This window comes from Balaenoptera musculus, chromosome 15 (genome assembly GCF_009873245.2).
Source record: "Balaenoptera musculus isolate JJ_BM4_2016_0621 chromosome 15, mBalMus1.pri.v3, whole genome shotgun sequence".
NCBI lineage: Eukaryota > Metazoa > Chordata > Mammalia > Artiodactyla > Balaenopteridae > Balaenoptera > Balaenoptera musculus.
This window is the reverse complement of record NC_045799.1, coordinates 81,553,427-81,575,639: the sequence shown is the minus strand read 5'-3', so window position 1 is coordinate 81,575,639 and position 22,213 is coordinate 81,553,427. Positions and strand designations below refer to the sequence as shown.

General features: G+C 45.8%; 2 protein-coding genes across 8 annotated transcripts in view; one reads left to right on the top strand and one right to left on the bottom strand.

Annotated features, from left to right (window-relative positions):
• Window positions 1-22,213, top strand: part of MBLAC1 (metallo-beta-lactamase domain containing 1) — a 66,266-nt gene that overhangs the window by 5,257 nt on the left and 38,796 nt on the right. The window contains exon 2 of one of the 5 annotated variants that reach the window (XM_036825704.1): window positions 7,610-7,889. The exons of the other annotated variants lie outside the window; for them this stretch is intronic. The gene's annotated coding sequence lies outside the window, so the exon portion shown is untranslated. Of the gene's footprint in view, window positions 1-7,609; window positions 7,890-22,213 lie in introns of those variants that run through there. 5 annotated transcript variants of the gene reach the window in all.
• Window positions 8,642-21,274, bottom strand: LOC118881150 (paired immunoglobulin-like type 2 receptor alpha). 3 transcript variants are annotated; one of them, XM_036825696.1, is made up of 7 exons: window positions 21,091-21,274; window positions 20,386-20,775; window positions 13,783-13,962; window positions 10,506-10,536; window positions 9,441-9,490; window positions 9,164-9,212; window positions 8,642-8,953 (listed from the first exon to the last, which is right to left on the bottom strand). In XM_036825696.1, the coding sequence occupies exons 1-7, from the start codon at window positions 21,143-21,145 to the stop codon at window positions 8,869-8,871; spliced, it is 840 nt and encodes a 279-aa protein (XP_036681591.1). In that variant the 5' UTR covers window positions 21,146-21,274; the 3' UTR covers window positions 8,642-8,868. The 3 variants fall into 3 exon arrangements, with proteins under 3 accessions (XP_036681591.1, XP_036681592.1, XP_036681593.1); XM_036825697.1 differs by having other exon boundaries at window positions 8,861-8,991; XM_036825698.1 differs by lacking the exon at window positions 9,164-9,212 and having other exon boundaries at window positions 8,911-8,991.

The window sequence follows — 22,213 nt, the reverse complement described above, 5'->3', positions numbered from 1 at the left end:
ATATACATTCTTAAATGCAATCTTTTATGCCTTCTCCCATCGCCCAAAGCACCTGTCAATCACATCACATCATTCCCTCTTCACTTCCGGAAGGGGGCAGCACTTACTTCACAGAGAAAGCAAAGACCATTGTCCCTGCTATCTCTGCTTCAAGCCACCTTACCAGAAAGCTCTGCATCTGCACCCAGGCTCACCTCCAGAAGAGGGGTGATTTACCCATTTATTGTGGGTAGCTGTAATTCATTCATTTTCACATGCGTAGTATTCAATTTTGTGAATTACCATGTAGTGTTGGGAAAACTAGTTACCACATGCAAAAGAATGAAATTAGACACTTAATGCCATACACAAAAATTAACTTAGAACAGATTGAAGACTTAAATGTAAGACCTGAAGCAATAGACTCCTAGAGGAAAACAGGGAAAAAGCTCTTTGGCATTGGCCTTGGTTGTGATTTTTTTGGATATGACACCAAAAGCAAAGGCAGCAAATGCAAAAACGAGTGAGACCACCTCAAACTAAAAAGCTTCTTCATAGCAAAGGAAACAAAATGAAAAGGTAACCTACAGAATGGGAGAAAATATTTGCAAACTGTATAATTGGTTAATGTCTAAAATATATAAGGAATTCATACAACTCAATTGCAAAGAAGCAACCCAATTTAAATATTGTCAAAGGACATGAATAGACATTTTTCCGAAGAAGACATACAAATGGCCAACAGGTATATGAAAATGTGCTCAGCATCACTAATCATCAGGGAAATGCAAATCCGAACCACAATGAGATACCACTTCACACCTGTTTAGGATGGCTATTATCAAAAAGATAAGAGATAACAGGTGATGGCGAGATTGAGGAGAAAAGGGAACCTGTGTGTACTGACTGTTAGTGGGAATGTAAATTGGTATAACCATTCTAGAAAACAGTATGGAGTTTCTTCAAAAAATTAAAAATAAAATTACCATGGTAATTACCATTACCATATGATCCCAATCCCACTTCTGGGTATCCAAATGAAATGAACTCAGTATGTTAAAGAGATATCTGTACTCCCATGTTCACTGTAGCATTATCCACAATAGCCAAGATATGGAAACAACATAAGTGTTCATTAATGGATGAATGGATAAAGAAAATGTGAGATACACATATGTATACACACACACACAGGAATATTTTTCAGCCTTAAAAAAGAAAATCCTGCCATTTTTTGGCAGCATGGGTGAACCTGGAGGACGTTTTCTAAGGGAAATAAGACAGACACAGAAAGGCAAACACTGCATGATCTCACTTGTATGTGGAATCTAAAAAGTTGAACTCATAGAACCAGAGGATAAAATGGTTGCCAAGGGCTGGGGAGTGGGGGAAATGAGGAGATGTTGATCAAAGGGTACAAACTTTCAGTTATAAGTTCTGGGGATCTAATGTACAGCATGGTGATTATACTCAACACTGTATTGTATACCTGAAACTTGCTAAGTGAGTAGATCTTAGGTGTTCTTGCCACATACACAAGAAAAAGGTAACAATGTGAGGTGATGAATGTGTTAATTAGCTTGATCATGGTAATCATTTCACGATGTATACATATATTAAACCATCATGTTGTACACCTTAAAAAATCACGCTGTACAACCTAAATATATACAATTTTTATTAGTCAGTTTTACCTCAATAAAGCTGGGGAAAAATAATTTTTAAAGCAGTTAATTTAATATTAGATATTGGAATGACAAATTCAAGTCAAAGCTGCTAACAAGAGCAAAAAACTAAAAGAAGAAATTGGAAAGATGGCCAAAAAGTAACAAATGGGAAAGCTGGTTTGAAGGCGACAGAGACTGTGAGGAACAGTTAATGGATCTAAATCATAAGCATGTTTGGCTCTGGGTTAGTTACCCCTATTAATAGCAACACCTTATGGTTAATTTAAATGTGACCCAAATAAGATCCCTTGCTCATTAATCTGGTATTGAATTTTCTATTAATTTGGTACTGAATTCAGAGGTTACCAAATAGGCATAGAAGAATCCCACCTGATAGTGGGCTTCTCCAAAGAAAATTTTTGCTTCTGACAAAAATCTAGGCTAATAACGTCCTAGAGTGTGTTAAATTAACACAGGTTGAGATTTTTCAGACCAATGGTTCTGTGAATTTGGACTGCACATCTACCTAAGGGCTGGCTTGTGGGTATAAATTCTCCAGAAAGAATTTTCTGTGTCTGTTCTGGACCAAGGTCGAAGACAGTCAAATTCTTTGAAATCCTCTGCTTGAGTGTGGGGTGGTGGTCTCCAGGTCACACAATATGAGGGTGTAGAACTTTGAGACCCTGACTTTATGCCAGGCGGGCAATTTCCTATTAGACTCACCACATTGTCAAAGACTTCGGGGTTTGTATCCTGCTCTTGGCTTCCTGCACACCAAATCTCAAGTTTCTTGAGCTTGGCAAATGCCCTCAAGGGGAAAGCAGTCTTTAGTGTATTACTCTCTGAGTTCCCAGTTTCATTTAGATTTTGCCCTCTGATAATTCCTTTAAAATTTGACAGATTATCAATGCATTTATTTATTTATTTATTTAAAGTAGATAGAATGTGTTTTTTTTTAAATAAATTTATTTATTTATTTATTTTTGGCTGCATTGGGTCTTCATTGCTGCACGCGGGCTTTCTCTAGTTGTGGCGAGCGGGGGCTACTCTTTGTTGTGGTGCGCGGGCTTCTCATTATGGTGGCTTCTGTTGTTGCAGAGCACGGGCTCTAGGCGTGCGGGCTTCGGTAGTTGTGGCACGTGGGCTCAGTAGTTGTGGCACGTGGGCTCTAGAGCACAGGCTCAGTAGTTGTGGTGCACGGGCTTAGTTGCTCCGCAGCATGTGGAATCTTCCCGGACCAGGGCTTGAACCTGTGTCCCCTGCATTGGCAGGTGGATTCTTAGCCACTGTGCCACAAGGCAAGCCCAGAATGTTTTTTTAAAATTAATTAATTAATTTTTGTCTGCGTTGGGTCTTCATTGCTTCGCGTGGGCTTTCTCTAGTTGTGGTGAGCGAGGGCTACTCTTTGTTGCAGTGCATGGGCTTCTCATTGCGGTGGCTTCTCTTGTTGCGGAGCACTGGCTGTAGGCGTGGGGGCTTCAGTAGTTGTGGCACAAGGGCTCAGTCATTGTGGCTCGCGGGCTTAGTTGCTCTGCAGCGTGTGGGATCTTCCTGGACCAGGGCTTGAAACCACGTCCCCTTCATTGGCAGGCGGATTCTTAACCACTGTGCCACCAGGGAAGTCCTATCAATGCATTTTAAAATATTAAAAGTATTTTTGTCATTTAAAAATTTTGGACTTACTGAGGTATAATTTACATACAGTGAAATTTACTTTTTAGTGTTATAACTATACATTTTGATGGACATGTAATTGCATAACCACAAATGCAATCAAGATACAAAATGTTTTCATGACCCTAAAAACTTCCCTCATGATCCTTTGTAGTCACCTCCCTCTGGCAATCATTGATGTTTCCTTTTAAAATAGCTTTACCTTTTCCAGAATGTCATATAAAAATAGATCATAGAGTATGTAGCCTTCTGAGTTTGGCTTCTCTCACTTAGCTTAATGTATTTAAGATTCATCCATGTTGTTAAATGTAAAAGTAATTTGTTCCTTTTTATTGCTGAGTAGTATTCCGTTGTAAGGATGTACCAGTTTGTTTATACTGGGGTTGTTGTATTTGAAGGATATTTGGTGTATATTAATTTTATAAGAAACTGTCAAACTGTTTCCACAGTGGCTGTACCATTTTGCATTCCCATCAGCAATGTTTGAGAACTCCAGTTACTCCACATCCTCACCAACATTGGTTTGTCAGAAAAAGTCATTTTGTCACCATTTTTTAAATAAATAAATTTATTTATTTATTGGCTGCGTTGGGTCTTTGTTGCTGAGCACAGGCTTTCTCTAGTCACGGCGAGCAGGGGCTACTCTTCGTTGTGGTGCGTGGGCTTCTCATTGTGGTGGCTTCTCTTTGTTGTGGAACACAGGCTCTAGGCATGCGGGCTTCAGTAGTTGTGGCTTGTGGTTCTAGAGCGCAGGCTCAGTAGTTGTGGCGCATGGGCTTAGTTGCTTGGTGGCATGTGGGATCTTCCCAGACCAGGGCTCAAACCTGTGTCCCCTGCATTGGCAGATGGATTCTTAACCACTGCACCACCAGGGAAGTCCCTTGTCACCATTTTTGAAAGTTAGTTTTACTGGGTATAGTATTCTGGATTGGTAGTTTTTCTTTCAGTACTTCAGAGATGTCATTTTATTTTCTTCTAACTTATGACCTGAAGCCTGTTGTAATTCTTATCTTTGTTCCTCTTTGTATGAGATGCCATATTTTTCCTCTGGTTGCCTTGAATTTTTCTCTTTGGTTTTCATTGGTTTAAATATGATGTGTTTAGGGGTGTGTGTGTGTGTGTGTGTGTGTGTGTGTGTGTGTGTGTGTTGGAGTTTTCTGAGCTTCTTGGATCTGTGGGTTGATTTTTTTTAATTGATTTTGGAAAACTTTAGACGTTGTCTCTTCAAATATTTCTTCTGCATTCTTTTTCACTCTTTTCTTCTGAAGTTCCAGTTACCAGTATGTTAGACCTTGGACGTTTACCAACAGCTCGTGCATGCTCTGTTCTTTCTTTCTCTCTCTCCTCTTGTATGTCAGTTTTGGTGTTTTCTAATTAACTTGTTTTCAAATTCCATGGAAATACCCCATGAAATCTACTGTGGTCCTTTGCTTTCTTCATATTCTCCAAAACACCAACTACTTTGTTAGAGTAGATCAGCTGCACTTGCACCAGAGCAGGGGGAAGGATAGCAGGTATGTGCCATTTCCAGATCCTGGATATCCCCAGGGACCCTGGGCTTCAGGGCAGGACCCAAAGCAGATCTCCACTGTGGGTCATGGGTCTGCCCTCTTGGTGGTCTGTGGTCACAAGGATGCTTCCAGGTAGCCTGCCAGGGCACAGTTGGCCTAAGCAGGACCCCTTAGGTGGTAGGTGAAGGTCTGGGGGCTCGTGGAGGCTCAAAAATCCCTCACCATCGCCCACAGTTGGAGGCTAGTACAGAAGATGGGTCAGGTCTGAGAGCTCCTGGAGGAGAAAGTCCAAGAGCAAGGGAGATTCTGAGAACTTGGAGGCAGATTTAGAGGCAGAGTAGGGTCCCAGGGGCTGAGGGATGTTACTGTCAGGCCAGGACATCTTGAAATAGAGGACCTGTGGGTAGTGAAAGAAGAATCTATCAGTGGTTTGTGTTTCCTTCACTTTCTAAGGGGAAGGAGATTTCCAGTCACCAAGGTAGGACCCAGCAGTTCTGTCCTACCTGTATCAGGCTGTCACTCATCAGCCTGTTGTCTGAGTCACCACCATATTTATTTGAAGGTAGCAGCTGTTCTTCATGAAGCAGAAGTTTATGTCTTCAAATAAAAGAAAAAAAAATAACAATGGTATCACCTCTGCCTTCTTACAAGAATGGCCTTCTTGCTTTCAAATAACTCTACTTCCCCTGCAGAAAACAATAACAGAAAGATAAACAAGAAAAAGTCATTTGGGGAAATCAAGAAACACAGTTCTAAAAATGTATGGATCAAAGAAGAAATAAAAATGGATATGAGATAACATTCTGACCACATAGTTACTTGGGGAATGCAATTAAAGCAGGATGTAGGAAGTTTTATAGCCTTAATGCTTCTATTTGAAAAGAAAAAAAGGCTGAAATGGACTGAGCTATATATATCTATTTCAAAAAGTTAGAAAAAGAAGAGCAAAATAATCCAAACAAAGTGGAAAGAAGTCAATAATAAAGATAAAATGAGTAATTTCATAGAAAACAAACAAAGTAGAAAGCATAGAAAAAGCCAAAATTTGACTCTTTGAAAAGACTCAGGAGACTTCCCTGGTGGTCCAGTGGTTAAGAATCCACCTTCCAGTGCAGGGGACGCTGATTCGATCCCTGGTGGAGGAACTAAGATCCCACATGCCACGGGGCAACTAAGCCTGAGCGCTCTAGAACCCGAGCGCCACAACTAGAGAGGAGCCTGTGTGCAGCAATGCAGAGCCTGCGCTCCACAACGAAAGATCCCACATGCCGTGATGAAGATCCTGCAACTAAGACCCAATGCAACCAAATAAATAAATAAATATTAAAAAAAAGAAAAGACTCAGACAATTAATGAACTTTTAACAAGATTTATTAAGTAAGAGAGAAAGCATGAGTGGGTCGATACCAGAAACGAAAAAGGAGACATAACTAGAGCTTGTGCAGATATGAAAAGTTATGTCTGTGACAATACATTTCACTAAACAAAACAGACAAATTTCTAGACAATTATGTGAAAACTGACTCACAAGGAGCTAGAGCACATGGGCTTCAGTAGTTGTGGCACACGGGCTCAGTAGTTGTGGCTCACAGGCTCTAGAGCAAAGGCTCAGTAGTTGTGGCGCACGGGCTTAGCTGCTCCACGGCATGTGGGATCTTCCCGGACCAGGGTTTGAACACGTGTCCCCTGCACTGGCAGGCGGATTCTTTTTTTTTTAAAGCAACATGGATTTTGGCTCTTGTGTTTAAACTGCAGTCATGATTTTTTTTTAAAATTAATTAATTAATTTATTTATTTATTTTTGGCTGTGTTGGGTCTTCGTTTCTGTGTGAGGGCTTTCTCTAGTTGCAGCGAGCGGGGGCCACTCTTCATCGCGGTGCGCGGGCCTCTCACTGTCGCAGCCTCTCTTGTTGTGGAGCACAGGCTCCAGACGCGCAGGCTCAGTAGTTGTGGCTCACGGGCCTAGTTGCTCCACGGCATGTGGGATCTTCCCAGACCAGGGCTCGAACCCATGTCCCCTGCATTGGCAGGCAGATTCTCAACCACTGCGCCACCAGGGAAGCCCCTGCGGGCGGATTCTTAACCACTGTGCACCAGGGAAGTCCCATATATGTGTCTTTATCTTTAAAGTGGGTTTCTTGTAGACGACATATAGGTGGGCAATGTTTTTTTGATCCACTTTGACAATCTTTAGCTTTTAATTGGTTCACTTAGACCAAAGTGATTGGCGTTCAAAGTGATTATGAATACAGTTAGATTAATACGTACAACATTCCTTACTGGTTTTTTTGCCCTTGTTCTTTGTTGCTGTTTTTGTCTTACACTCTTTTTCTGCCTTTTGTGGTCTTAATTGAGCATTTTATATGAATGCAGCACATATTATAGAAACATAATGGTTAGTGATTTTATTTGTTCCAGGGACAGGAGAATGGTGAGGAGGCGGGAACTAACATTTATTGACATTTCTGTGGGCTGGCTAGATACATAGTTCTATGATTGTTCCCTTTATTTCCCTTTACTTCTTTCATTATCTCTATGATTGGATATTTGCCATTTTAAAGGTAAGGAGACTGAGGCTCAAAGGTTTTAAAATTTCCTTAAGACCAGTGTCTAGCCTGTGGCTGTTCTCTGGCTTAAATCCAGGTCTTTCTGACTCCAAAGCCCATTTTCTGTCTACTGAAAAATGTCATCTTTTCCGGAGATTGTTTTGGAATTAGAAATTTAGGAATTTGATATGTAAAACTTAAAGACTCTCAGTTTTGTCACTTTTTCATTTAGGCCCTAAGAAAAAATTTAAAGCTCCCCAAAGCAAGGCCCCAGTAAGTGACTCATCTGAGGAAAAAGAAGCTAGAATAGTGCCAGAGGTCCTGACCCCACCAGCTTCTCCCGGGGCCTGTCCCATGGTGGGGAAAGAAGGGCCTGCACCCCAGGAGCCGCGGCCTCAGGAGGCTAGAAGTGTCCCCTCTGACGATGGAGCCTCCAGCGACCTGGACCTGGAGCAGCTCATGGCGGATGTTGGAGAAGAGCTGGAGCAGAGGGCGGAGCCACAGCACAGAGACGACGCGGGGGGGGGGGGGGGGCTCGCCGTGGCCTCCTGTGAGGAATAGCTGTGGGCTCGCACCGCCTTCCTGCTCTCTCATCCCTTCTGTGGGAGCAGGAGGCAGAGCCTCTCAGAGGAGCCCCGAGAAGCTGATAAATGTTGGGCTTGTTCATTGGCTGTGAGGTTGGTTGGCTAAGGTCAGAGTTGTGCAGTTTATGTTAATAAACCAGGTTACTGGTTTAGTTGGTTTGGTTCGTCTCAACCACTTGCTTTCTTTTGGCTTCTCTCCCTCCTCCTCCGTGTCACTGTGGCCCATGGTGCTTTCTGGTGGGAGGCCTGTCAGTATAGGGAACTGGGAAGGTGATGACACCCGAGTCCTAGGAGAAGGACACTGAGAAGGGCAGGTCTGGGTTCAAATCTTGCCTCAGCCTCCTATTAGCTACATGGCCTTGGGAAAAGCACCGTAACCATTCTGGGTCTTGTTATCCTGCCTCAGATGGTACCTCCAGTGCCATATAGGGTGCTTGATGATGCTGAAATGAGGCAAAGCACTAACAGTGCATGCTAATTATTATCATAAGGGAAGTAGAATGGTTAAATGAGGAGACAGACCTTGGGTTCCAGACTGACTACCAGTGTTTGGGGATTTACTGGTCCCTGGCCTGAGGCAGTCACTGAACAAAAGGACTAGGGGAGGGATCTGGGTGTGAGCTATCTATTATGGTTCATTTATGGCAAGAAGGACAGAAGTTGAAGGTGATGTCAGCTTTCTCCTTAGATGCATTCAGGCAAATTGTACAGGGACTTTTATTTTTGTGGTCAAGGGCTAGGAAGTTGAAGAGGGAACTGGAGCAGGTGGCTGTGTGTCTCTCAGGTCCTTGGTGGCCTTCAACACCTGCTGGCTTCTGAGTCGTCTGTGTCTGTCCAGGGTGATTATGAGGAACTGAGATCCCTGTGTGCAGCTGAGTCTAAGCAGGTCCTCACTCAGTCCCACTCCTTAGGCCTTTAAGACAGAGTATAGCGTCTCTTCCTGGGGGCCCTCTTGGGGAGGCGGGTGGGGAGGCACTGCTGGTGAGGTCAAGCTGGAGAGGGCGAGGGAGGCATAGAAGATGTCGTCATCCTGGGGGAGAATGGAAAGGGGAGGGGGTTAGGCAGCAGAGGGGGAGCTGTCCCATCTCAGAGCCGCAATCCCACAGCTGATGCCCTGCCGAAACTACAGTCCCTCTGTTCTTCCACCCCACCTTCTCCAAACTTCCCTTTAATTCTTTCAGGACCTAATCTGAGCTGCTTACCTTGGTGTCCAGCTTGGAAAACATACAGGCTTGGGGCCTGCATGTTGTCCTAGAAAAAATCAAGATGTGCCAGGGTTAGGTGGCCTGGCAGCAAGGGTGGAGAAGTGGGCAGGGGGCTCCAGTAGTGAGGTCATCTTTAGGTCAGGAACAGGGTCTGGGGGAGGGTGGGTGAGGCAGGGGAGAGAGGAGGATGCTGAGGGCACGTGTGTGGGGAGGGGGTGTGTGGGGAGGAAGGAAGGCCCAGGTGGAGAGCGGGGATGATGGCGGCAGGACCTACCTTTATTCCCAGTGTTCTCGTATTTCTCCTCCGGGTTTTGGAAGGATCCCCTGTGTGGGAACAGGAGGGGGGCGATGTGTCAGAGGCTGGACAGAAAAGAGTTACCACCTGCATCGGGCTGGTTCTCTTGGTGGGGGCTCTGTGACCTGCCCGGACGCACTCGGAAGATGAAGGCAGAGGTTTGAGGCTCTCAGAAGGAGGCCGCCTGGATGGGGTTGAGGGGTCATTTGCGGTGTAGCCCTGTCCCTGAGTGCTGACTGAGGTGGATTGTTCTGGAGAAGCGGCTTTACTGCAGGGGCACAGGGAGGAGAAGCAGGAGGGGGAGCTCCTGTCCTCTCTGCCGCAGCGCCTCAGTTAAAACTGGAGCATGAGAACCAGGAAGCTAATCTCAGGTCCCCTGGGCGGTGCTCAGGCCTTGGTCCCCAGAGGAGACGCCATCGCCATGGGGAGGGGTCCGAGGAGGGCAGCTGTCAAGAGTCAGGAGGGAGAGAAAGGAGGGAGGGGCTGCGAGAAGGAAAAGCGTGGAAGTGGAAGGAAAGATGGAGAAAGGAAAGAGGGGGCCATGAGGAGGGTGAGAGCTCAGGAAAGGAAGAGGAGCTGGGGCCCCAGGAGAGGGAGCCAGGCTGGGAGCCGGGAGGGAAGTTCCTCTGAGAAAAGACAGAGGGCGGAGCAGCTGGAGGTCGCGCGTCACAGGGGAAAAGGACAGATTGGATGAGGAGCAAGAAAGAGGACAGAACGTGGAGGTGGTAGGTGTGTTCAGGAAGGATGAGGTGGAGAGAAGCCAGGATGAACTGGGGATGAAGGAGGAAAGGGGGAGCCAGAGAAAGACAGAGGGAGATGTTCCGGGAAAGAATCAGAGAAAGTGCTGGTCCACTGTTCTCGATTTTTTAAAGAGCTGGAGCCTCCGGAAGTGAAGAGCCTGGCCTGTTAGGGGACTTGGGAGGGTGTGGATGGAGAGTCCAGTCGGGGAGGGGCTGTGAAAGGCTCCCTAGTGCTGTTCTCAGAAGGAAACTTCCTGCTTCACAAAACAGCACCCCCCTCCCCCCTTGGAGGAGAAGCGCTCACCTGGCTGGGGTTCTGGCTTTAGTCTGCAGACCTGTAGGGGGACCAACAGTGTGTCAATGTGTCATCCATGGAGGCCGGTCTCCTGCCTGCCTTCTCTGCCCCGTCCCACCCTGAGCTCATCCTTGGAGAGACCAGAGCAGCGAAGCAGCTCGGCTGAAACCCACCTGGGAAGGGCTGGGACCTGAGCCTGCACCCAGCAGGCACCCTGAGGCTGCCCACACCTGTCCTGCCTTGTCCTCAACACCCATCAGGAGAGCAGCTCTTCCCTGCACCCTGCGCCCCTTCACCTTCTGAACACATTGGACTTGCCCACTTCCCCCAGCTCCAGTGACCTCTGCTCCACTCAGCCACACCCTGGGCCTTTTTTTTTTTTTTAATCACTCGAGCTGAGACCTCTGACCTAGTAAATGCTAGTATCATTTTTATGCTACTACTGTCTTTCCTTCCAGCTCTCTTTTGTCATCATCCCTCTGTACCTGTGCTTAACCTCACTAACTCTTGTCTCTTGATGATCCACTTTCTTTCAGGTTATCCAGGCTCCCTGCTGAGCCCTCTACTCTCCATCTCTGCCCTGTCACTGGCTCCTTGACCTCCTGTGTTCCCCTGTCCTTCTGCCACACTTGCTGACACATCTTCAGTCCTGGATGTGTCCTAAGGCAGGGAATGCTATTTGCTTATCCCAATATCCATTTGCTTCTTCTTATTCAGTTACAGAACGTTGATTTTATTTGGAGTGGCAGCATGCCCCCCTACAGATAGATGTGGGACCTATGACTAAATATAGCCAGTGAGATATAAAGGGAAGTTGTGGGTAGGACTTCACAGATGCTCTTTAAAAGGAGGACAGACAGCTGGGGAATTGTCTTTTTGTTCTTTCCTCCTTCATCCCTGATTGGATTCAGAAATAATGGCTGGAGTCCTAGCAGCCATCTTGAACCATGAGGTAACCTTTAGGATAGAAGCCAGGATCCAGGACAGTGAGCAGAAAGGTAGAGAAGCCTGAGTGCTTATAGGTGGTAGCTTCTGCTCTCTGGCTCCACATCCTTTTATATGGGGGAAAAAAGTAAACTCTGTGTTATTTAACTTACTGTTCCTTCTGGACTTTGGTGCTAGCAGCTGAACACAACTTCTAACCAGTAATTCCTAAATGTTTCTAAACCTTCATGCTTGAATACTGCTGGGGGAAAACATAATCATGTGCAATGATGCTTGTACAGATTTATGTCTTCTCATCTGAGTTGGTCCTCAAATACCATCTTGCATTTCCTTAGTGACTACGTCACATTTTCTCTTTGTCTCTGACCCTCATCCTCACTCCCAGGACACAACCACTGTGGTTTTTGCTCTGCAGAATTAAAAAACAATTTGTATGTAATTGAATTTATAAATATTTTTATTCATGACTTTTTCATACTTAGACTGGTCATCTTCAATCCATGGTTGTAAAATAGTTTCACATGCTTTCTACTAGTACTAGGGTTATTTTTTCCTCATTTATATCTTCAATTTTGGTGCAAATTATGAGGTAGGGAGATAACATTATTCTTTCTCAGCTGCTACTCCATTGTTCCAGGACCATGTATTGAACTATTCATCCTTCCCCCTAGATTAGAAATGCTTCCTTTTAACCTGCTAAATTCCCTCATATATTTGGATCTGTTTTCATCCTGCTTGTATTTGACTTTTCACTTTTATTCCATCTGTTTATCTATCATATGCCAGAATTACATCATTTTAATTATTGTAACTTATTAATTATAAGTCCTCATCCTCATATAGTGCTTATTCTGCACCAGGATCTATTCTAAATGCCTTTTGTTTGTCATGACAACCCCAGGGAAGTACTATTTTTATTCCCATTTTACCTATGAGTAAGTTGAGGCTCAGAGCAGTCATATCATAGTGCCAGAGTTTACCCAGCCAGGGTGTGAAGCAGGTTTGGCTGCAGTCATGCGAGATTCTATGCTTTTCAACCTCTGAGCTTTACTATTTCACAGGGCTCATCTCTCATTGCACATTTTTAAAAAATTATTTCAAATCAATTTTGGTGGGTGTTGTGGCATAAATAATTAATGCCTCTAACCCTGTGGTCTCTTTCAGCTGTGAATGCATACATCCAAATTTCTGATGGGCATCTCTACTCACATGCCACACAAATATAAACTATTCCAAACTCAAGAATCATCCTTCTCTCCCAATCATGGTCCTTGACCTCCTCTGCCCCTATTTTACTTGGGCTCACCATGGCCTCACTCACCCAAGTTCGAAACATGGGACTAAGCCCTGCTCCCTCATCCTTCTATCAATCCAATCATCAAGTCCTACTGGTTTCCCCTCTTAAACTGTTCCAGGATCTGGCCCTCTCCCTCCATCCACGCTGCCATGGCATTAGAGTGACCCCAGGCTGGCCCACCTCCGGTCCCTCTACCGCAGACTGTGTATCTGCAAGGCCAAGCTAAGGTTTCCACTTTGCTGCTTCACTTTGCCTCTGGGATCAGAGGCTCTGGGGTGTGATTTCCAAGGTCATCTTCTCTCATCTCCTGCCTCCTCCACAGCCCTGAGCTACTTAGAATTCCCAGAATGGTTTCCTTCCCCTGGAAGGACAGTGACCTCTACAGCACCCTCACCACTTGCCTGGCTAATTCTTTCTTATTTTTTGAGACTTTTTGCAGGAGTCGCTTCCTCTGGGAAGTCCTCCTTGATTACCCCTCCTTCCCCTCCCAACCTAGCTCTTCCTAAGTGGGTCAGTTAGCCCTTGAGGCAACTGTCCTCCCCATATCCTCTTATCCCCCATTTCCTTGAAAGCAGGGCCTGTGCTTTATTTACTTTTGCATCTCCATTTACAAGCCAGGCCCTGGGAAATAGGAGCCAACTTCCTGTTCCTTCTGCTCTCACCTTCCTCTTCCCAGGGCAGAGTGTCCCTCCCATGAACCAAAAGCGAGGACTGAGAAATGAAGTCAAGCATCCAGAACTGGAAAGTGATCAGGTTTATGAAGAGGGATTGGTCTGGAGTGGTGGTTCCCAAACTTGATGACACACAAATACCACCTGAAGCAGATCATTAAAAATGCAGATTACCAAGCCCAGACCTCAGGCCCATCAGGGATCTGCATTTTGTTTGTTTTTTTCTTTTGTTTGTTTGTTTTGTTTTCATTTTTATGGTCTTATGTGGGATCTGCATTTTTAATGGACACCTGGATCATTCTGATGCAGGAGGGTTCTGAGAAACACCTAGCTGGGAATCCTGGGGAGAGGTTGGAGGTCCCAGACCACTTACCTTTGCTTCTCTTCCACCTGAGGTACATGATCCATCCCAAAATCGCGATTTTGAGCATAGCGCTGGCCAATGACAACCCAACTGTAGTTTCCATACTTAGGGACCACAACTCTGAACTCTTTTTGCCATCTGGGACCCTGATGCTAGGTGTAGTGGAGCCCAGGGTGGTTGGCTTAGCAGCTGGGAAGACATGAGAAATATGCAAATTATTCACTAAAGGGCTGGAGGTATCTGGGTGAAGCTGTCACATCTTGTTCCCTAGTTTGGGGAATGTGGGGAGGTGGGGAGCAAGTCTCTGAAGCTCTCCCACAGGGAGGGGAGTAACAAGGGCAGATGCTGGAAGCTCTGAATCCTCATCACTCTGTGTAAATCCTGACCCTACCGTTGATCAGTGCCGTGATCTCAGAACCTCATTTTATCACCCACCCATAGGTGAACTAAATCACAGGATTAAAAACATTTTTTTTTATTGTAGTAAAAGACACATAACATGAAAGTTACTATTTTAATCATATTTAACAATACAGTTCAGTGGCGTTAAGTACATTCACACTGTTGTACAACTCTCACCACCATCCATCTCCCGAATTTTTCACCTTTCTAAACTGAGACTCTGTCCCCTTTAAATACTAACTCCCCATCACCTTTCCCCCAGCCTGGCATCCACCAATCAGCTTTCTGACTCTGTGAATATGACTGTTCTAAGTACCTCCTATAAGTCGAATCAAACAGTATTTGTCTGCACCTAATGTATATTGGAATGCGTTTCTAAGGTTAACTTATTAAGTCCTACAAACAGATTGCACCTCTTTTAATAGACCATTAAAAGATTACTTAATACCCAGCCAAAAGGAAAAAACCCTAAATTCCAATAAAGTCTTTGGGTTAGTGTGGACCAAATTCACTGTCCACTCTTATTAGAAATTAATAATAAAAGTGTAAATACCATCCCTCAACTAAGATTTTATAATTTAAAAATTACTTAATCAAAGAAAAATTACTTAATTATACTAACATGTCAGATAAAATAAAAGTGATAGGAACGCATGTTAAAAACCCTACAAAACTAAAGCTACATTCAAAGTTGAATTCACAGTATTAAAAACTTTCATTATTTTAAATGTGAAGATATTTTTTAAATGAATGAAAGGTTCAGTATCCAAGAAAAGAGTACCCAAAACAGAGAGGAGTTTCTAAGAAAACTCATAGTTTTCATAGAAAGTAATGAAAACCTAGATAGGATACATTTTTAAGGAAACAGAACAGCAGAAGGATTAAAAAATTCAGGAAGTGGTTATTTAGGGGAAAACAAATAAGAAAACAGACAAGACTCTTGCAAACCTAATAGTGACAAAGAGTCTGTTGAAATTATGAGTGCATGTGTGCTCAGTTATAGGTTGAGAATCTAAAAACCTTTGTGAAGTGGATGATTTTCTGAGACAAAGAAAAATTTAAAAGAATTAATTTAAGAAATAGTAAACTTTAATGGATAGACAAAGAAGAAATTGAGAACAGTATTAAAGAACTACCTTTCATAGAGATTTCAAGCTCATAAGGTTTAATGGATAAATTCTTGTGAAAATTTAAGGAGTAGATAATTCCCAGACAGAAGGTTCCAGAACATAGAAATATGGAAAATAATGCAATTCTACTTCATTTTGTAAAATAGTAACATAAACCTTATGCTAGGGACTTCCCTGGTGGCGTAGTGGTTAAGAATCCGCCTGCCAATGCAGGGGACATGGGTTCGATCCCTGGTCCAGGAAGAACCCACATGTCACAGAGCAACTAAGCCCATGCGCCACAACCACTGAGCCCACACACCGCAGCTACTGAAGCCTGTGTGCTTACAGACCGTGCTCCGCAACAAGAGAAGCCACCGCAATGAGAAGCCTGCTCACCTCAACTAGAGAAAGCCTGCGCACAGCAACAAAGACCCAACACAGCCAAAAAACAAAAAACCTTATGCTAATCTCAATCATAATCTGGATTGCTTCCATACCCACCTTCAGGGATATTAGGGGTTGCCATTCCTGACCCTTTTTCCAGTGTAAATCACCTTCCTTCTTGGTGTCCCCGCTGGTGGCTTAGTGTTTAACCACTCTGATCTCCTGAGCCAGTTACATTCATCTATCTGTTTCCAGCGTCCCAAATTTTTTTTATTTTTTTATTTTTTTTTAAATTTTTATTATTTTTTTTTTTAGTTGTGGCATGCAGAATCTAGAGCACAGGCTCAGTAGTTGTGGCACACGGGCTTAGTTGCTCTGTGGCATATGGGATCTTCCTGGACCAGGCTCGAACCCCTGTTCCCTGCATTGGCAAGCGGATTCTTAACCACTGTGCCGCCAGGGAAGGCCCCAATTGTGGTTTTTTTTTTTCTTTCCTATAGATTCTTGCTGCTGCTGCTTTTTTTTTTTTTTTTTTTTTTTTTTTTTTTTTTTTTTTGCTTCTTTCTTATTTAGAGAAGACTTTTTTTTTTAAACAGTCATCAATTTTATACACATCAGCGTATACATGTCAATCCCACTCACCCAATTCAGCACACCACCATCCCCACCCTACCGCGGTTTTCCCCCCTTGGTGTCCATACATTTGTTCTCTACATCTGTGTCTCAACTTCTGCCCTGCAAACCGGTTCATCTGTACCATTTTTCTAGGTTCCACATACATGCGTTAATATACGATATTTGTTTTTCTCTTTCTAACTTGCTTCACTATGTATGACAGTCTCTAGATCCATCCACATCTCAACAAATGACTCAATTTCGTTCCTTTTTATGGCTGAGTAATATTCCATTGTATATATGTACCACAACTTCTTTATCCATTCGTCTGTCGATGGGCATTTAGGTTGCTTCCATGACCTGGCTATTGTAAATAGTGCTGCAATGAACATTGGGGTGCATGTGTCTTTTTGAATTATGGTTTTCTCTGGGTATATGCCCAGTAGTGGGATTGCTGGGTCATATGGGAATCTATCCTGGAGAATGCTCCGTGCGCACTTGAGAAGGAAGTGTAATCTGCTGTTTTGGGATGGAATGTCCTATAAATATCAATTAAATCTATCTGGTCTATTGTGTCATTTAAAGCTTCTATTTCCTTATTTATTTTCATTTTGGATGATCTGTCCATTGGTGTAAGTGAGGTGTTAAAGTCCCCCACTATTATTGTGTTACTGTCGATTTCCTCTTTTATAGCTGTTAGCAGTTGCCTTATGTATTGAGGTGCTCCTATGTTGGGTGCATATATATTTATAATTGTTATATCTTCTTCTTGGATTGATCCCTTGATCATTATGTAGTGTCCTTCCTTGTCTCTTGTAACATTCTTTATTTTAAAGTCGATTTTATCTGATATGAGTATTGCTACTCCAGCTTTCTTTCGATTTCCATTTGCATGGAATATATTTTTCCATTCCCTCAATTTCAGTCTGTATGTGTCCCTAGGTCTGAAGTGGGTCTCTTGTAGACAGCATATATATGAGTCTTGTTTTTGTATCCATTCAGCAAGCCTGTGTCTTTTGGTTGGAGCATTTAATCCATTCACGTTTAAGGTAGTTATCGATATGTATGTTCCTATGACCATTTTCTTAATTGTTTTGGGTTTGTTTTTGTACGTCCTTTTCTTCTCTTGTGTTTCCCACTTAGAGAAGTTCCTTTAGCATTTGTTGTAGAGCTGGTTTGGTGGTGCTGAATTCTCTTAGCTTTTGCTTGTCTGTAAAGCTTTTGATTTCTCCATCAAATCTAAATGAGATCCTTGCCAGGTAGAGTAATCTTGGTTGTAGGTTCTTCCCTTTCATCACTTTAAGATATCATGCTACTCCCTTCTGGCTTGTAGAGTTTCTGCTGAGAAATCAGCTGTTAACCTTATGGGAGTTCCCATGTATGTTATTTGTCATTTTTCCCTTGCTGCTTTCAATAATTTTTCTTTGTCTTTAATTTTTGCCAATTTGATTACTATGTGTCTCAGCGTGTTTCTCCTTGGGTTTATCCTGTATGGGACTCTCTGCGCTTCCTGGACTTGGGTGGCTATTTCCTTTCCCATGTTAGGGAAGTTTTCGACTATAATCTCTTCAAATATTTTCTCTGGTCCTTTCTCTCTCTCTTCTCCTTCTGGGACTCCTATAATGCGAATGTTGTTGCGTTTAATGTTGTCCCAGAGGTCTGTTAGGCTGTCTTCATTTCTTTTCATTCTTTTTTCTTTATTCTGTTCTGCAGCAGTGAATTCCACCATTCTGTCTTCCAGGTCACTTATCCGTTCTTCTGCCTCAGTTATTCTGCTATTGATCCCTTCTAGTGTAGTTTTCATTTCAGTTATTGTATTGTTCATCTCTGTTTGTTTGTTCTTTAATTCTTCTAGGTCTTTGTTAAATATTTCTTGCATCTTCTCGATCTTTGCCTCCATTCTTACTCCAAGGTCCTGGATCATCTTCACTATCATTATTCTGAATTCTTTTTCTGGAAGGTTGCCTATCTCCACTTCATTTAGTTGTTTTTCTGGGGTTTTATCTTGTTCCTTCATCTGGTATATAGCCCTCTGCCTTTTCATCTTGTCTATCTTTCTGTGAATGTGGTTTTTGTTCCACAGGCTGCAGGATTGTAGTTTTTCTTGCTTCTGCTGTCTGCCCTCTGGTGGTTGAGGCTATCTAAGAGGCTTGATGGGAGGCTCTGGTGGTGGGTAGAGCTGACTGTTCCAGTGTCCCAAATTTTGGTTTTGTCCTAGCTTGCAATTTTTTTGTCCTTGTTGGTTTTTGTCTTAAAAATTCCCTTTGCTGTCATTTTGGTAGATTTTGGGAGGGAGTGGAGGTAAACATGTGCATATAACTCTTGGCCAGAATTTATGCTTTACTTTTACAATGAAAAGTATAAAAAGTAAACATTCAAAAGATAATGTTGTACGTTAATAATAAAAATAAAGAATAGAGAGGAAATTAGGGAATTAGAAAAAAAAGAAGAGGGATCTAAGGAGACCAAAAATCTGTCAGAAAAGGTCATTTAAGGCAGTGGTCCCCAACCTTTTTGGCACCAGGGACCGATTTTGTGGAAGACAGTTTTTCCTCGGAAGTGGGGAGGGATGGTTCTGTTGGTAATGAGAGTGATGGGGAGCGATGGGGAGCGGCAGATGAAGCTTTGCTCGCTCAACCGCTGCTCACCTCCTGCTGTGCGGCCCGGTTCCTAACAGGCTGCGGACCCCTGATTTAAGGGAATATGGAGGAGGTGCAGGAAATATTAATCCAAGGCTGTCTTACTTAATTCGGATTGTGAGTCACTATCTGTATGCTCTTAAACGAGCATAGTGGTCAAGAAGGGGCGGTGGTTTTCCAAGAGGGGAGACAGGGAGAGTGTCTTTCCGGCCAACAGCAGTAATCCATCATGGACACTGTTTACAACTGCCAGCACAAGTGATTATAAAGAGCAGACTGTCTTAGTCAATTATTAGTTTTCTAAAAAATTACAGACAACAACACCCTTATTGCCATTGCCTGTCAGAGAGAACCCCCTCCCCCCTGCTCTGGAGATAGTTACACTGAGGTGCAAGTTCCAATACCCCACTGAGTGACAGACGGAGATCTGTTAATGCAGCGTGTCCATTATTAGGTTAAAAAGAGGTCAAGACAACAAGGTGATGAGGTCAGTAGGTGAGGCTGAGCAACTCATGGTTAACAAGGGAGGCTCTGGGGTTAAACTGGGGTCAAACCCCACCTGCACCAGGAGTGACTTCGGCCAGGTGTTTGCTGTGCGAGCCTCGGTCTCCCTTCCTGTAACAGGAGGATGGCAGCAGGGCTGACTGTTACCGGGGTCGTGGGGAAGGTTAGCTGGGGTTTAGCTGGGCTGATGCTGCCAAGGTGTCCAGCCGGGACGCAGGGCACAGTCAGCGGGAGCTGCCGTTACCGCTGCTGCTGCCTCATCATGACCAGGACAGAGGAGCGAGATCAGCGTGGACAACGGGGACAGTGTGACGAGAAGCACACAGGGAGAGGTGGGGGGCGGCAAGGAGGTAAAGAGGATGGAAGCGGGGGAAGAGGAGATGGGAAAGAGATGGGGTGGGGGTGGGAGCGTTGAGGGCCGTGTTCTGGGGAGCAGAGCAGCAGAAGGAAGGGGGAGATGGGAAACAGGTGATGGGGACACAGGACACCTCGGGCCACCATTGGTGGCCACCACACACCTACTGTGTGTGTGTGGGCTGAGCTCATGGCCGTGGGGAGACAGACATGGGGTAGCTGAGCCTCCACACATGGACACATGACAAAGGGGAGGCGGCCGCATCCCAAAGATGTCAAGTCACCTGGAGGACATGGGGTGAGGGCAGGGGAGGGTGCAGCCCCAGCTTGGAGCAAGAAAGGAGAATAGCTGGGAGCCCAGAGGGCGGAAGCCTGAGGATGAGGGAGGGGGCTGGATCTGGAGGGCAGAGAGGAGGATGGGCAAGGGAGGCAGCCCAGGGCTGGGAAGATTAAGGTGAAAAGGGGTTGATAGAGGCCTGGGGAGGAGTAGAGGGGGCAAGGAGAGGAGTTTGAGAGAAGAGAGGAAGAGGGGGCCTGGGCCAGGCCTGGGAGACAAGACCCCAGTGGCCTCCAAGAGCCTCAGGCAGGACAGCGGGACTCACTGGGGATGACGGTGAGTGCGGTTCCCTCGATGGACTGCCACGTCTGCTTGCCTTGTCTCAGCGTGTCCACCTCCACCCTGCAGAAGTACCTGGACTCATCCTCCCACTGCAGTTTCGAGATCTGGAGGGAGCCGCTGTGCCCACCCTTTGTCCAGTTCAGGAGGAGCCGGTCCTTGAAATCCTTGTGGATGAACAGCGGGGTTGTGTTGTAGATGAACTCCCCATGGTAGTGTTTCCATCTCCAGAATATTCTCACGTTGGGAACCTTGGCTGATTCCCAGGAGTAATAGAAGGAGAAGGGGATGTGGATGGAGCCACCCTTGGGGGCTGAGAGTTCCTTTGGTTGGTTCATCCCAAAGTCAGTGCTTGGATTGGGTTCTGCCCAGTGACCTAGAGGAGGGAGGGAGAGGGAGAGACTTTGAAGGTGACCCCAGACCGTCAGCCACCCTCACCTACAAGGGGATGTGTGACAGGTGGTAGGACTGGCCCTCTGGCCTGGGTGAGCCCCTCTCCAGGCTTGGGGCGGGGAGGAGGGTGAGGGGTTGGGGGGACCCGGCACTGTGGGACCAGCTCTTTGTTTGTTGGGGGTGGGAGGCCTGGCCGGCTACCCCAGGGGACACTTCTACGGACACGCAGCCATAGCCCCTCCCTGGGGGGGGTGGTCCCTGCGGCCCTGGGCAGGGCAGGACAGTCCCGGCCTCTCACCTGCCTGCAGAGATGCCAGGGACAGCAGCAGGGACAGCAGCAAGGGCAGACCCATGGCCTTGCCCTCCTCCCGGGATGAGAAGACAAGCAGAGCCTTCAAGGCCAGAGGGGAGGCCTATGGAAGGGCCGCCTGCGGGGAATCTCAGCACCAGGAGAGCGACGACCAGGCTCCTTCAGAGGACTGAGGAGGGTAGGGGCCTTCCTGAAACCCGCCCGCCCCCGCCGTGACTGGCACTTCCTTTATCAATGTGGCTTCTTTCCCTATATTGCAAAAGGGCCTCTCTGTGGTCAGTGCAAAGGGAACCATGATCTAGGGCTCCCTGCCCCCCTCTGCACACTGAGGGGCTGGTCCTGACCTGGGCCAGCTGGGGCCTCGCCTCTCTCCCTCAGCTCCCTGCCTCTGCCACCCCCTTGGCATCTCCTTAGGAGTCAGTCTCTGTGTCTCTGTGTGTCTCTCTCTTCTTTTCCCTGCTTCTCGGAGTGTCTCTCTCCTCCCAGGGAAAGGGGCGACAGCAGAACCAGTTCAGTCTCCTTCAGGGAGAGGTCCACGGCCCTGAGTCCCTGCCCAGCTACAGCCCCTTAGAGAGGAGGAGGAGGAGGAGGAGGAGGAGGGAGCTGCTGGTGGTCAAGCCTCAGCCCCCAGCCCAGGCACCAGGGGCACCCAGCATGCTAGTGGTCTCTCTCTCTCCAGGTAGGGGACACTGCAGTGCCCCCCTTCAGTCCCCAGGTAGAACCAAGGCCCACCAGGCCCCTCCCGCCCTGCTCCGCTCCCTGTGTGCAGTCTCACACCCTCCCTGAGGTGAGGAGGTGAGGGTGGGCGCAGGTTCCCACCTACCCACAGGGTGGGCCTTCTGGAGGCCACGCCTCCACCCACAGAGGCAAGACTGGATCTGCAGGGCCCTCTGTCCTCACACTCTACAAGGAGGACACCGGGGCTCCGACACGCCCTGCCCCACGTCCAGGACTCTGAGGTGGCGGGTCCAGGACTTGAACTCCAGTCTTGCTGAGCCCACCGGGCCTTCTGCTCCTTCTGGATGCTTCCTCCTGGCTGCACCACAGAATCTCTGGGCCTCACCCAGTGAGAGTGGAGCTCTGGAGATGAGCCCGGAGGCTGTATTTAATA